At 47.1% G+C, this 16,179-nt stretch overlaps 1 protein-coding gene across 3 annotated transcripts in view; it reads left to right on the top strand.

Moving 5' to 3' along the window:
- Window positions 1-661: 661 nt before the first annotated feature.
- Window positions 662-16,179, top strand: part of CREBBP (CREB binding protein) — a 165,879-nt gene continuing 150,361 nt past the window's right edge. The window contains exon 1 of one of the 3 annotated variants that reach the window (XM_032257967.1): window positions 662-1,572. In XM_032257967.1, coding sequence (XP_032113858.1) covers window positions 1,488-1,572 — 85 coding nt within the window. In that variant the 5' untranslated portion in view covers window positions 662-1,487. The remainder of the gene's footprint in view (window positions 1,573-16,179) is intronic. The other 2 variants (XM_032257969.1, XM_032257968.1) reach the window with 2 other exon arrangements.

Genomic DNA, 16,179 nt, shown 5'->3' with positions numbered 1-16,179 from the left:
TCTATAGTATCACGAGGTGGGGCGGGACCCGAATTCCGGCCCTGCCACTTTCTGCCTTGGTGACTCTGGAGAAGTTGCTCTGCCCCCCTCCTGCCTCAGTTTCCCCATCGGCCCACCTCGTCGGCGGACCCGAGGGCGGTCTGTAACACGCAGGGGCCATTCCACTTCCCTGGTGGCGAGGGCTAGTGGCGTGGCTTGGGCTGGGGTCGCCACCGAGCAGGGTCTCCTACAGGGAAGCGCAGAGCTGGGAACACGCAGCGCCGCCCCAGCGGGACGGGCGGGTCCGGGCCGGCGTCGACTCCGCGCCCCAGGGCCCGACCTGTAGCCAGGCCGCTACTCCTGGAGTCCGCTGGGGCCAGGAAGCACGGCACTCGCCGCCTCGTCGCCGTCAGAACAAAAGCCGCGGCTCAGCCCGTAGCCCCAGCGTCCCGCAGGCCTGGCCGGCGCCCGGCCACCCGCCGCCCCATGCTCAGCGGCCGCGCCTTCGGCCCTTCCGCCCGAGCACGCTCGGCTCTTTCCGCCGCGGCCGGCGCAGGTGGAGGGGGCGGGGCGGGGGCTGTGCGTGGTGACGCCGCGGGGGGGGTGACGCACCGGCGTGCCCCGCCCCCACCCCCTCCCCGTTCAGGCTCTGGAAAGAGAAGAAAAAAAACTTTCTTTTTTTTTTAATTGAGGAATCAACAGCCGCCATCTTGTCGCGGACCCGACCGGGGCTTCGAGCGCGATCTACTCGGCCCCGCCGGTCCCGGGCCCCACAACCGCCCGCGCACCCCGCTCCGCCCGGCCGGCCCGCTCCGCCTGGCCCTCGGCGCCCATCCCGGCGGCCCCGCTCGCCTCTCGGCTCGGCCTCCCGGAGCCCGGCGGCGGCGGCGGCGGCAGCGGCGGCGGCGGCGGCGGCGGAACGGGGGGTGGGGGGGCCGCGGCGGCGGCTGCGGCGACCCCGCTCGGCGCATTGTTTTTCCTCACGGCGGCGGCGGCGGCGGGCCGCGGGTGGGGAGCAGAGCCCGGAGCCCCCTCGTCGTCGGGCCGCGAGCGAATTCATTAAGTGGGGCGCGGGGGGGGGGGGGAGCGAGGCGGCGGCGGCGGCGGCGGCGGCGGCGGCGGCACCATGTTCCCGGGGACTGCCTGAGCCGCTCGGCCGGGCGCCGTCGCTGCCAGCCGGGCCCTGGGGGGCAGCCGGGCCGCCGGGGCGCCCTCGCCGCGGAGTGTCGCGCTCGGGAGGCGGGCAGGGGATGAGGGGGCCGCGGCCGGCGGCGGCGGCGGCGGCCGGGGGCGGGCGGTGAGCGCTGCGGGGCGCTGTTGCTGTGGCTGAGATTTGGCCGCCGCCTCCCCCACCCGGCCTGCGCCCTCCCTCTCCCTCGGCGCCCGCCCGCCCGCTCGCGGCCGGCGCTCGCTCCTCTCCCTCGCAGCCGGCGGGGCCCCCGACCCCCGCCTGGGCCCTCGCCGGCCCGGCCGCCCGCTCCCGGGGCTGTTTTCGCGAGCAGGTGAAAATGGCCGAGAACTTGCTGGACGGACCGCCTAACCCCAAACGAGCCAAACTCAGCTCGCCCGGCTTCTCGGCGAATGACAGCACAGGTGAGGAGGGGGTCCGGGGCAGCGGGATCCCGGGGCGCGCTGTCACCCCTATCCGAAAGAGAGTGCCCAGGGGTCGTGGTCGCGGAGACCGACCGAGCCGGGAGCCCGGAGCAGGCCCGGCAGCCGGTTTCCCTCGCCCCGCGCCGGAGGGTGGAAGTTCGTCGCAGGACTGTCACTGGGCCCGACTGGGGCAGCACATGCCCGATGCACTCGGCCTACCCGCACCCTATCAGCCCTCCTCACGGGGCCGCGAGTGGCACTCCAGGAGGGAAGAAGTAAAGTGCAGCGTGTGGGTTTGTTTGGTAATGCCCTACGCACCCTTCCACGGCCCTGTCCACACGCGTGGCTGTCCAGAGGAATGACAGCGGAGGGTACATTTGATGCTTAGAGAAAGCAAGATCGCGGCCAAAGGTAGCGCGATGTGTTTTCTGGATTGGCTACACATTGACCAGGGTGCAGTCAGAGGACACTCAGAGTAGCCGCCAGCTTTCCAGTTAGGACTGAAGTTAGGAATGAGTGAGTTCCTTGGAAGGATGCTTAGTGCTTATTTTCAAAACTCTTTTTTTTTTTTTTTTGTCAACTAGTCATTTGTGTTTCATGTCCATGTATAACTTCAGAAGAAAGTTAAACGGCAGATTTTAAATTCATTTAGGCTGCAGTCACCATTTGAGTTTGTTGCTTTCACCGTGTAGATGTACAAAAAATTAAGGAATGTAGGAATTCCAATTTTTCTAAAAAATGTACCAAGATACGGAATAAATCATCTTTTTTGTTTGTTTGTTTCCTCTCATTAAACAGCTTCCCTGGAAAGTTTCTTAAGTAATCATAGCTGTTTAAGAGTAGTATTTTAGTTTTCTATTCATTCAGTAATTCTGGGTCCTACTGCGCTGGTTCATGGTAACATGAACTGGTTGTATTTCCTCTTTCAGCGCTCTCTCCTTTGCGGCAAAAACTTGTGTGCCGCTGCGAACAATTCTGTCTCCAACGCAGCTTGCATTTCTCCAGTAGTCTTGCAGTGGCAGCGTCTGAAAGTCAGTTTCTAATGAATGAGTCCAAATTGAATTACATTGCTGCCTTCAGATTTGCACTAGACACAGCTGTTCAACTTGTGGAAATATTTCTGTGACCGACCACTAGCATATTCAGAAATCTGCTTCTGCTGTTGAAACAAAACTTGAATTTTGTGTCTTAAGTTTGACTACAGTTCCTGGAATCAAGTTTTGATAAGCGACATTTAATATTAATGTAGAAGTGAAAAACTATTTTTAAAAATCACGCGGAGAGTCTTATCTAGTTAAAATTTCTTAAACAGTGGGGAGAAGTAAATGATGCTCGTGGTATATAAAAATCACTAATAATGCTTTTCTTTTTAGCTGATTAAAAGTTGAGTTTGACATTAATCTTATAAAATGAACTTATTGAAGTGAGAAATCTGTAAACAACAATAGTTTTAAGTCCCTTAAACAACAATAGTTTAAGAGATCTGTACTGCAAAACAGATCTCTGTTGCTTCATTAACTTTGCTGTGTTTGAGTGAAGAATCTTCACTTCTGTGAGGTGTACCTAGGTCATACGTGGCAAGTTCAGCTTTGAAGGCCGTCTGCTGAAACTGGTAACCTGGATGGCTTTGTAGCTTTGCTGTTGTTGAATGAATTTGTTGTAGATTTTGTCTTAAAAAGGAGGACAATTAGTAACACAAGACTTAACAGAAAGCTTTGTCCTGTGTACATCCAGCTGTTTCCAAGATGGAGCCCAAAGGATAGGTTTTTTGATAGTTTCCGTTATTGGATGGCCAGATGCTTAATAAAAAACAAAATTGTTTACTTAGTAAAGAACAAAGTTGATCAAAAAGGATTTTCCACACTTTCACCTTTTCCCCTTTCCTTTCCAATTTTGATCCTTGCAAGGCTCAGGGGCTCTTTTGTGGAAACAAAAGTCAGTTTGAGATGGCTGCAATTTAATCCAAAGTAGAAAATCAGCATCATACTTAAGTTGGGTCCTGGGTTACCATTCATCACCATTACACTATTGTGAAAGGGTCTGTTAGTGTGGAGGACCAAGGAATGAATCATGATCAAGCACATTAAACAAGGGGCCAGGCACCATGGCTCATGTGTGTAATCTCAGCATTTTGGGAGGTGGACGTGGGTGGATCACTTGAGGCCAGGAGTTTCAGACCAGCCTGGCCAGCATGACAAAACTCTTATCTTTATTAAAAATACAAAAATTAGCCAGCCAGGCATAGTGGCAGGTGTCTGTAATCCCAGCTACTTGGGAGGCTGAGGCATGAGAATCGCTTGAACCTGGGAGGCAGAGGTTGCAATGGGCCGAGATCGTGCTACAGCACTCTCCCTGCTGGGTGACAGAGTGAACCTGTCTCCAAAAAAAAAAAAAAAAAAAAGAAAAACAACCACGGGAGTCTGGTTTAACTACTAGTCTAAGAAATCAAGTAATGAGATGGTTAGCGATCTTAGGGATGTATATTAAACAAATAAATGACCCCAGTCGTTAAAGGGCTGGAGACATTTCATTAGGTGGGACAGACCAGAGAATAACATTCTTGAGGGACTCAATCTTTTTTTAGTGAGGGGATGTGTCTCCGAGGCTCCCAGGGGAAAATTTGGCCTAGTGGAGCAGGGTATGTGCCCAATGCCTGTGATCAGATTTGAGAGAGGGGACCTCTGGGAGCTGAGGGGTTGAAAGGAGGAGGAGACGTTGGCAGCCTGAGAAACAGGAGCTACTTGAACTCCAGTGCATGTTTGTGGAGACTGGCCTGTGGGGCCACCAGTGTCACTTAGATATGTCTGTGGGGGGTGGCGGTGAGCTGAGAGAAGAGTGCCCCCTCCAACATTGGGGCACTGCTCAGCCAGGATGCTGCTCATCAGGGGGCATAGGTGTTGCAAACAGCACTCCCTAAGGTCAGGCAGCACCTCCGAGCGATAAATATCACTGCCACCGTTGACAGACAGAAGTCACTGAAGGCTGGGAAGCTTACGCAGAGATGAAGCAGAAATAGGGAATGTGCTGCAAAGCAGGGTAGCAAGAGGAAGGAAAAACAATACCTTTCACCCCACTGAAGCAGCAGCCCCAGAGTGGCACAGAATTTGTTGGCCTCATGTTAAAGCAGCATTTCCTTGTATTATGTTGAAGCCTTAACACTTTCTCACAGATCAGGTCTTCCTTTACTTGGCACACTTACAAGAAGTGGGGACTTCATGTTATCATTATGTAGTTAGTTGGGTGGTTTGGAAACTTCTCTATTTAATATGTCCAAGTTAAAATAGCATATCGTGTCTTTCAACAGCAGAGATTCATGATTTAATAGTATAAGACAAATATCCAGGCAAGCAGTAGACTGGTTGTTTTGTTTTTTGGTCAGCTTTATTGCAAAATTTGCACACAACAGGCTGTTTATAAAGTTTTTTGAAACTACAGGCCAGGGTGGTGGCTCATGCCTTTAATCCTAGTGCTTAGGGAGACTTAGGAGGATTGCTTGAGGCCCGGAGTGGGAGACCAGCCTGGGCAACATAGTGAGACCCCTTCTCTACAAAAAAATTTAATATTAGCTTAGTGTAATAGTATAATCCTGTAATCCCAGCTATCCAGGAGGCTGTGGCAGGAGGATCGCTTGAGCCCAGGAGGTCGAGGCTGCAGTGAGCTATGATGATGCCACTGTACTCTGCCCTGGGTGAGAGAGTGAGACCCTGTCTCTGGGTTAAAAAGGAAAAGAAAAACTTCAATTCTGAAAATTGAACATAACTATATTTCATCCTATGCTGTATAAGTGGCTCTAAGCAGTTGTGATTACATTTTATGACGTGAATCCCTTTAAGTGCAATAGGGAAGCTTATTTAAAGAAAGCTGGTGGTGAATACGGTTATCAACCAAATGATCTGTTATGTTCTGTATCAGAGTGCTCTTCTCCACATCACCTTACAGTGTCCTGTGAGGAAGGGAAGATGCTGTTACTGCTATTTTCTAGGCAAGGAACTGGACTTGAGAGGTGATACAGGGTCAAAACCAGATCCAATCTAGTTTGTTAAAGTCAGTAGTTCTACATATTTATTTTCTAAGTCTCTATCTGTAAACATTGCATTTGCTTGAATCCAGAACCCAGGAACCTGCCATGCTTGGTGAGTTTCAGTAGCGGCCCTCCAACGCCTCAATGAAATCCCTCCCACCCGTCAATGAGATCCCATCTGTGGTGGGGGCACCCAGGAGTGTGTCCCTCCTCCCTGGTTAGGGGCTCCCCGTTTTCCCTTTGGTTCTGGTGTTATCGTCAGTGTGAAGCGTGTGGCTCGTGTTCCTGTTTATCTCAGGGAGAATGAGAAATGGTTATGTTATGTTACCCCATGAGTGAGTTCTGGCTAAATAGTAATGAAAGTTGTCACAGACACTGTTAGGGCTAGGACATTTCATGATCTTGCTTAGCTTTTGAATAACTGAGAGGGGTGAGAGCAGTGGCCGTGTTTGAAGGTCCTCAGGGATGAAAGTGGACAAGGACAAGTCATGCACAGGGTGCCTTAGAGGTCCTTCAGAAGATGGAGAGTCACTCATGGCTGAACATTCAGATTTGATTCTGTAATCTTAAACAATTGAACCTAACTTAAAAAGAGACTGAGGCTTAGTCCTGCAGTTGGAAGTTGATGCTTAGATTGTTAGCCTGTGTTTTCACAGCTTCTAAGTTGTATGTTGTAATTGTGTGACAAAGTATGTGATAACTTGGTGGAGTGGTGGGGGGGAGGGGGATCCATAGGTGCTTGCTTGTGTTTTTACTTAATGTATTTGAAAACAGGAAAATGATTTTGCCAAAGTATGTCTTACCTTAGTTAAGATGAAATGTACCTTATTCTGAGTTTCTGAAGATTAGGAAAGCTTGCCAGTTTAGTTTTTGAGGTCCCGTTAGTGAGGGCACCCCCTCTTTACCTTGCTCAAACCAGGTCCTTTCGTATATTCCCAGAAACATGTTAAGAGGTGTTTCTCAACAAAGGATTTGTGCTCAGATGTGTTGGTTGTAGCCGAGGAATTTGACTGCAGGCTTTCCCAGAGCCTTGGTGTGCTGATGGGGCCCTGTGAGAGAGGGGTTGCAGTTGTATACTCTCAATCCTGATTGACCCTAGAACTCTTTTTAGCCTATTTAGGGGTCTACAGACTCTGCAGAGGGCCGGAGAGCATGCATGGTTTTGTGAGCCGTACGGTCTCTTGTTGCAACTACTCAAGGCTGCCATTTCAGCAAGAAAGCCATGGGCGATATGTAACCAGTGGGCATGGCTGTGTTCCAGTAAAACTTTAGTTATGAAGATGGGCATCTGAGGACTTGGCCCAAGGGCCACAATTTGGTGACCCTGATATAATGTGGGACTTAATTCTCTGAGCACCCATTGGGGAGCACTGGCTTGCCACTGCTGTGCAGACAGCTTTAAGGAAAACAGCAGCAGGGCAAGTTTCCTGAGCTGCTGGAAGTGGAGCCCAGGAGCCCAGGTGAGCAGCAGGCTAGGGCAGGTCTCCTGTCTTGGAGTACTTCAGAGCTTATCAGGGCCCTCTCCCTCTTTTTCTTTTTTGTTCCTCTGTAACAGTTCTATGGAGGACTTCATTTAAAATCAAGGGAGCTTATCAGAAAGCCAGGTGACCCATTCATTTTTCTTTGTTCTTTTGCTTTTTGTTGACCCCAGTGGCCCATGTGGCATTTCTCATCCCTCTTTGTCATCTCAGGCTCTGGGCTTCCTCCCCTTCCTGTGACACCTGGAGGTGAGCGTAAGAACTCTAGAACCTTTCCACAGCCCTCTTCCCCACACTTCCCTCCCCAGGGGCAGTGCCTGACATGCAGTAAGCCCTCAGGAAGTATTTGAGAGAATTGGTGAAAGAATTATATAGTATTTGTCCCTTGAAGTTCTCATCGTTTTCTTGTTAAGATTTTACTTTTAAGCAAATTGTGACCTATCTTCAAGTTGAGTCTGTTATTTCTTTCCGTAATCCAGCTGGCCTTAGGAGTGCTGGGGCCAGAGCATGTTTGGGGCAAGTTACATCAGCTCTTTGAGCTCAGAGTTTCCTCATCTGTAACACAGAGATAATAACGATTTCCATTTCAGGGTGGTTATGAGGATAGCCTGAGATGATGTGTGTCTGGAATATGCGCTCAGTGGGAACTGACATTGGCGTTCACCAGGGAAGTTGGCGTACCTTGTAGTCCTAGGACTTACTGGGAGTGATAGTCTGATTGGCCCAAGACCTGTCTTTCAGCAGTTCTGGAAAGGACAGAAAACCATGTGCTCGTATCCAGAGACCAGTGTGCAGGCACACATGTGATAGTGTAGCACCTTAGCAGATAACACAGCCAGGAATTCTGTCATCTGTATCATTGATTCCGTCTCCATTTTTGATTGCATTTTTTTTTTTTTAAAGACGGGGTTTCACCATGTTGGTCAGGTTGGTCTTGAACTCCTGACCTCAGGTGATCCGCCCGCCTTGGCCTCCAAAGTGCTTGGATTATAGGCGTGAGCCACCACGCCTGGCCCTTGATTGCATTTTTTAAAATAGGAACTTGAGGCCGGGCGCGGTGGCTCACGCCTGTAATCCCAGCACTTTGGGAGGCCGAGGCAGGTGGATCACGAGGTCAAGAGATCGAGACCATCCTGGTCAACATGGTGAAACCCCGTCTCTACTAAAAATACAAAAACATTAGCTGGGCATGGTGGTGCGTGCCTGTAATCCCAGGTACTCAGGAGGCTGAGGCAGGAGAATTGCCTGAACCCAGGAAGCGGAGGTTGCGGTGAGCCGAGATCGCGCCATTGCACTCCAGCCTGGGTAACATGAGTGAAACTCCGTCTCAAAAAAAAAAAAAAAAAAAAAAATAGGAACTTGATGGCCATGAAACTTTAAAATTATGAAAACTTAAATGGTGTCGTGTGCTCTGAAATTTTTTTTCTTTTAAACCAGATCAGGAGGTACACTGAAAATTCTTGATCATTTTGAAGCATATTTCATGGACTGTTTAAGCAGCACTCAAGTATGTGATTCGGTTTCTTTAGTGTGTATATTCATCTTGAAGTATCTGTTAAGTAGTAGCAGTGTACACAGGATTCTGATAGATGCCTTTGGCTTAGAACCATCTGACAAGATAAAACCTCCAGGCAAAACTTGAGGAAAGAATACAAAATGCAGTCAACTGCAAAAACTCCAGACCCAGAAAGGGTGATCGGAATAAGGCTTTGTTTACTCCCTCCCCTGTTTCCTGAATGTCCCTGTGTGCAAAAGCCCAGGGGTGCATGCCCCAGTGGGAGGCAGGCCCTGGAATGGTTAAGGGGCCTTGAGCTCCTGTGGCAGCCCTCCTGCTGAGCCAGCACAGAGCCAGGAGTTGGGAGTTGGGGAAGCCTTCCTGTTTTCCATGCATTCCTGGTTGTTGGGAAAATCACCCTGACCACAACAGTTTCTTTCCTGGGGTATCATTGTAGGTCCATGGCTCGCATCTGAGTCCTCTTCTGGTTGTCCCCAGTCTCTCCTAAGCTCTGAAACTCCTGGCCATGCAGTCTACTTTTTAGCAGAAGTGCTCAGTGTTCCCTTTGGTCCTCTCTGAGGCCTTTTCCTTGGAATGCATCCCTCTAAATACATTCCCTGCTTTAACTGGAAAAGGATACCGCTCTTTCCAGTCAGGCTCAAGCTTGGCTTTCAGGAAAATTCTCCCATTGCATGAGTCTTCAATGCAGAAATGTAAGCCATGGGAGCTGTGCCTGTGGCTGATTTTGTCCATTCCCCTTTCACTGGGGGCTGTGCTCTGCTGACAGGAGAACTACAATAGGCCACGAGCAGAGTTCCCTGTAGTGGTCAGATCTGTGCCATTTGAGCTGTGACCTGAAGAGATTTGAGTGAGGGCACACCAATTAAATTGGAGAAGGCTGTGTGAGCCTTGGAAGTAAGCAAAAGTGGCCCCTCTCTTTTTAAAGTTTTTTGTTGTTTAAGTTCCTAGACAGTATAGCTGATGACTGTGGCGGTCTTTAAAATACTGCCTTTAGGGTGTTATCTGGTTCTAAATGTAGGAAGCAAGGCTATTTTTGAGCTCTGTCTCTAAAAGTTGAATTCCTTTTAAACTTACCCTTAAGAAAGATTTGGATATTATCCCGTGTGACATTTTCCCCCGTGTTTCATTTCCATTAATCAAAAGACTGTTGAGTTGAACCATTGCTAAGAATAGTAAAATCTAATGGGGAAAATAATTCTACATGATTAAATCTGACTTTACTTTCCCATTTCTAGGTATCCTGTCTGCTATTGTTTGAAAATGTCTTAATTTGCCTTTCTGATACGCCATCTGTACTGTATACAGTAGGTTTATCTTCCATTTGCACCCAAATCAACCTTTTGAACCTAAATAGCCTGTAAAAAGGGGAGAAAATTGGTAGTGTAGTAGAGTTGTACAGTTCTGTTGCAAAGCAAATCTTTTTATAATTCAGAAGCTGCTTCTCCTCCCCCTAGTTTGGATTTTTCTTATTAACACTGCACCACCTAAACATGTTTTAACTTTATGGTTAAAATAACCAGTGAAATAGGAAAAATAAGCTACTTTTCTTTATGATAATCTGTAGAGAAGGCTGTACAACATTTAAATAAGCAGATTTGGGTATTTGATTACAAACTGAATGAGGACATAGAAATGAGCTATAGAAATTTATCAGGTAATTAGGGTTTGCTTAGACAATTATGGACTCCACGAGTTTGACCCAATTGCTTTGGATTAAAACGTTTTTAGTATTTGTCACCTGATTAAAAGTAGAACCATCTCACCATGAGTCAGAGTTGAAGGAAATGTCAAGACATTTTTTTTTTTTTTTTTTTTTTTTTTTTAACTGGGAGGCCTTCAGTGTGGTGCTGAGGAGGGAGCCCTGGCTCCTTAGAGTGGACTCTGAGTCCCAGCTCCCAGCTCATCAGTGCTGTGACTTTGGCTGGTGACATCACGTTTCAGTTTTGCAGGGTTGGGTGTGTGAGAGAGAGACAGAGAGAGAAAGAGAGATAGATCTTTAAAAGGAACTTTTTTCCTACGAGATTCCATTTCTTTTCTTCTTTCTTTCTTTCTTTCTTCTTCTTTTTTTTTTTTTTTTTGTTTTAAAGAGACGGGGTCTTGCTTGGTCAAGCTGGTCTTGTACTCCTAGTCTCCAGCAATCCTCCTGCCTCAACCTCCTGAGCAGCTGGGATTACAAGGATGGAGCCACTATGCCTGGCTCTATTTCTGTTTACTTTGATTACGTGGGTACATTGGGCTACTAGGGTACCTGGCATTTAGCAGGTTGAGGCAGCTGTTACTATTAATTGTGTGGGAAAATATTAGCCATCACCTACCTCTTGGGCCTGTGAGGACTGAGATGATGTAGCTTGACCCAGAATCAGGAGGCTTCTCCCTGAGTACATGGGAAGCTTCTGCCCCTGCCTGTTTGGCTTCCAGTACCAGCTCTAGTGCAGTTTAGGAACCAGTTTGTAAGAAAATGAGTTAAGAGCTAGTATTCGGGAATCCTACAAAATGGGTAATCGTTTGACTCATTTTACTCCGTCTGTGTTTGCAGTTCAACTGTTCTTTATTGGAAAATTGAACTCTTAATTAAATGGAACTGTGTTTCTAGTTATTGCTTCAGAACAAAGCCTTAATTTAGATTAGCACTTAGAGAAAAGGGGAAAGTGAATGCAGACAATTATAAACATAGTCTTTTTTTGAAAACAGAGTTAGGGGAGAAAATGGATTTGGGATCACTGTCCAGTTTAGTCAGGTTGACTGGTTGAAAGGAATACCAGTAAAACTCAATTTCCTCTTGGGCTCAGCTACCACTGATCTTGAAAGGAACAGATTCAGTTCTATACTGTACTGTGAGACTTTGTTCTTCCTGCAGATTCTATAATAAGAAATTTTTTTTTTTTTTTTTTGAGACGGAGTTTCACTCATGTTACCCAGGCTGGAGTGCAATGGCGCGATCTCGGCTCACTGCAACCTCCGCCTCCTGGGTTCAGGCAATTCTCCTGCCTCAGCCTCCTGAGTCGCTGGGATTACAGGCACGCGCCACCATGCCCAGCTAATTTTTTGTATTTTTAGTAGAGACGGGGTTTCACCGTGTTGACCAGGATGGTCTCGATCTCTTGACCTCGTGATCCACCCGCCTCGGCCTCCCAAAGTGCTGGGATTACAAGCGTGAGCCACCGCGCCCGGCCTATAGGAAATTTTTTAATGGAGGTTACTGTTTTTCCATTCTCCTAAATTCGGTACGATGTTGTTTTTTTAAATAAGTAAAAATTACCCCGTAGGGGACAAATAATTTTTTCCTTAATTTGTGGATATCTTTACTTAAATCTGATTTACATATTTAGTAAGTCACCTTTACTGAAAATAACAAAAAGACATAAAATATTGGTAGGTTTTCTGTGTCATTTTGGTTGCTCCTCTAGTACAATGGGAATCGGTTTTTGTTTGAAGAGCACACCTGCCCAGAGTTGAACTTCTGTTGAAAAATCTCTAAGGGAATCATTTGAATGAGGGCGAGAGAATCCAGTGTTTTGCTTTCACTGATGAAATTCTCAGTCACTGAAACTTTAGGGGAAAACTGATTCTTTCCCAGGAGGAAGAGGGTAGATTGAGATGTTTCCTTTGTTTGGGATGCCTGTGTTCTTGGGATGCCCTCCAAGCCAGCGCTGTCCAGTGGTCCTTTTTGGGAGGGTGGTTTTATTCGGTATCTGTATGACACAGTACTGGAACCACGAGCCATGTGTGGCTTTGAGTACTTGAATTGTGATTAGTGTGACTTAGGAACTAAATGATAGCCACATGTGGTTAATCGCTACGGTATTGGACAGCACAGCTCTAAGTACATTTACTTTTCCTGTTTGTCTAGAGTTTGCTTTAAGATACGTATCACCTATATATTTATGATAAAGTTCTTTTAAAACAGTCATCTCTTTTTTTTTTTTTTTGGAGACAGAGTTTTACTTTGTCATCCAGCCTGGAGTGCAGTGGTGAAATCGTGGCTCACTGCAACCTCCACCTCCCGGGTTCAAGCAATTCTCCTGCCTCATCCTCCCGAGTGGCTAGGATTACAGGTGTGTATCAAAATACCAAGTTAATTTCTTTTGGATTTTTAGTAGAGATGGGATTTCACCATATTGGCCAGGCTGGTCTTGAACTCCTGACCTCAGGTGATCACCCACCTTGGCCTCCCAAAGTGCTGGGATTACAGGAGTGAGCCACCGTGCCCAGCAAAATGATCACCTTTTAAAGATGCAAGACTCAAAAAAAAAAATTAAAAAAAAAGATGAAAGACTCTTTCAGAAATATTCATGGCTTAGGTCACACTGTTCAGGATTATTCACTAATTTAGAAAATATTTGTTATGCTGTGGTATAGGCCCTAGTGCTTTAGTGGGGAAACGACAGGCCCTGTCTTCGCTCTCTCATGGGTGGTTGTGGAGACTGGACTGGTAACAGCAGTCACGTGTGACCTTGGAGAGGACGTACTGTGCATTGACTGGGGCACCAGACAGGGACTGAGCCTGTTTTGAAGGGTTTTGGAAGTCCCTGGGGGCTGTGACGTTAGCACTGACACCTGAGGGTGAATAGGAGATGGCAGATAGTACTGTTCCAGGTAGAGGGAACAGCACGAAGTGCTGGCTCTTGTGACAGTTTTTGTTTTTGGCTGATGTTCACTGGGCTACCAGAATTTAGGAAGCCTCCTGGTTTTGCTTCTGAGAGGATGGAGACTGAAGGTGTTGTGGTCCTGCAATGTGGGGGTTGGTCGGGCCTGGGATCCAGTCTTGCCTCCTCCCACTTCATTGTTTTATTCAGCAAATACTTAAGTGCATTTTATGTGTGGGACCCCCTGCTGGGCTATGGTGATAACAGTGGTGGCAGAAGCTGCCTCTGTTCTCACGGAACTCTGAGTTGTGCGGTTATGGGTGAGCAGTCCCACGGTGCCCACCATTGCTTATAGCATTTCACACTGAGCTCGATGTATGACTAGAAGCAAGCAGATGCCTTGGGCTGGGTGGTCAGGGGGGACTGTTGCAGGAAGGATACTGGAGCTCATTGAGGGTGAGTAGAGCAGTCAGTTTGGACATCTGAGGGTGAGGTAATGTCACCAAGGGCCTTGAATGTCAGACCAAAGAGTCTGGGTTGTCTTTTTTTTTTTTTTTTTTTTTTTTTTAAGGCTTACAAAACAAAATTCGGTTTTAAAAAAACCATGTCCAGAGTAATTAGGGGAACTCTTGTGATTTATTTTCTGGAAGTCTAGATTGTTAAAATGTGAGCTCTTAATGAAGAGACCCCCCAGACAGGCTTTGTGTGAGCAATATGGCTGTTTTTTCACCTGGGTACAGGTGGGCTGAGATCAAAAAGGGCATCAGCGAAAAAGTTGGTTTTATAGGTTTGGGGGGGGCAGTGGAAAGTTACAGTTTAGGGCGATTTTTTGCTACCTGGGAGAAGGTCTTATGGTGTGGTTACAAAGTCCAGTGGCCTCATCAATTAGGGTGGGATTAAGGAACAATAGAGAATGTCTCAAAGTTAAGTAGGTGCCTCAGGGGTTGATTATTTCTTTGTTCTTCCAGTTACCTTAGATTTTTCAGGAACTCATCTGGAGTGTTCCTGCAGGTCATGGAGGTTAACATGGCATCCATGACACCTAAAAGATCTTAATAGATTAGCTTTTTCAAGGTGTATTTTTTTCATCCAATCTCTAGGGAGAGTAGACAATGCTTTCCCCTCCTGAACTCCATTTTTGGGAGGAAAAGGGCCCCATGAAAAGTAGCTTAAGAAGTGGAACTAGTTCTTATTTAAGATGTTAGGAAATTTTTATACAAACAGAATTTTCTTTTAAAAGTTTAAGTTCTTTTGAGTAGTTACTATATTCATATGGTTCAGAGTTCAAAAAGGCAGAGTAATTGGTGAAAACCCTTCCTCCTCTCTGTTTCTGGGGCCACTGGTCATTCCCCTCCCCATAGGCAACCAGTGTTAGCTGTTTCTTACATATTTTAGAGGTGTACTATGCATAACCAGGCAAATATGGTCTCCTCTTTTTGCCCTAAGTAGCTCATTATATGTTATTCCACTATACGTGCATTTCAGAGTGATACATATCTCAGAGCTGTTGGAAATGTTAGTATTAGAGGTACAGGCTTTATTCTGTTTTTTAAAATTTATTTATTTCGAGACAGGATCTCTGTTCCCCATGCTGGTGAGCAGTTATGTGATCATCGCTCACTGAAGCCTCCACCTTCTTGGCTCAGGCGATCCCACCTTAGCCTCCCAAGTAGCTAGGATCACAGGTGCATGCCTCCATGCCTGGCTTATCTTTTTTTTTTTTTTTTTTAGTGGAGGTATGGGGTCTTTCTATGTTGCCTAGGCTGGTCTTGAGCTCCTGGGCTCAAACATTCCTCCCACCTCAGCCTCCCAAAGTGTAGGGATTACAGATGTGAACCACTATGCTCATCCCAGGCTTTGTTCTAATTAAGTTTTCTTTTTAATGATAATGTTTTGGTGCTGCACTTAGATAAATAACACAAAACAATTTTAATGTTTTCACGATATTATATGAATATGAATAATTGAAGTTTTCTTGGTGTTTTTTGTTTTTTGAGGCAGGGTCTTGCTCTCTCTGTTAGGCTGGAGTGAGTGGTGAGATCCTAGTTCACTGTAGCCTCAAACTCCTGGGCTCAAGCCATCCTCCCACTTCAGCCTCCAGAGTAACCTGGATTACAGGCACGCACCGCATGCCCAGCTAATTTTTTATTTTTATGTTTGTAGAGACAGGGTCTTGCTATGTTGCCTAAGCATAAAGTTTTTTAAAAATTAATTTTATGTCATATCAAAGAATATTAGAGGTTTTGTTACTGTCATCAAATCATCAAAATTCATGTCATGCAGCCACCCCACACAGAAGTTGTGTTTATTGTTTCTCAATTCCTGGAATAGATTCTTAAAACCTCTGGTTTTTATTACCCACCTTATTAGTTGAAAGACAGATATCTGTAGATTAGCAACTACTTCAGCACCAAAGGGATAAAGTTTCTTGATTGGTAGGACTTCTAAGAACATTCTCATTTAACTCCAGACTTTTTTTTTTTTTTTTTTTTTTTTTGAGACGGAGTTTTGCTCTTGTTACCCAGGCTGGAGTGCAATGGCGCGATCTCGGCTCACTGCAACCTCCGCCTCCCGGGTTCAGGCAATTCTCCTGCCCCAGCCTCCTGAGTCGCTGGGATTACAGGCACGCGCCACCATGCCCAGCTAATTTTTTGTATTTTTAGTAGAGACGGGGTTTCACCATGTTGACCAGGATGGTCTCGATCTCTTGACCTCGTGAGCCACCGCGCCCGGCCCACTCCAGACCTTTTCATTAATTTAGTTAATTAATGTAGAGATTGGGCCGGGCGCGGTGGCTCAAGCCTGTAATCCCAGCACTTTGGGAGGCCGAGGCGGGTGGATCACGAGGTCAAGAGATCAAGACCATCCTGGTCAACATGGTGAAACCCCGTCTCTACTAAAAATACAAAAAATTAGCTGGGCATGGTGGCGCGTGCCTGTAATCCCAGCGACTCAGGAGGCTGGGGCAGGAGAATTGCCTGAACCCGGGAGGCGGAGGTTGCAGTG

The sequence above is a fragment of the Sapajus apella genome, unplaced genomic scaffold (genome assembly GCF_009761245.1).
Source record: "Sapajus apella isolate SASKATOON/1434 unplaced genomic scaffold, GSC_monkey_1.0 scaffold99, whole genome shotgun sequence".
Lineage (NCBI taxonomy): Eukaryota > Metazoa > Chordata > Mammalia > Primates > Cebidae > Sapajus > Sapajus apella.
This window is presented reverse-complemented; position numbering and strand designations above follow the sequence as displayed.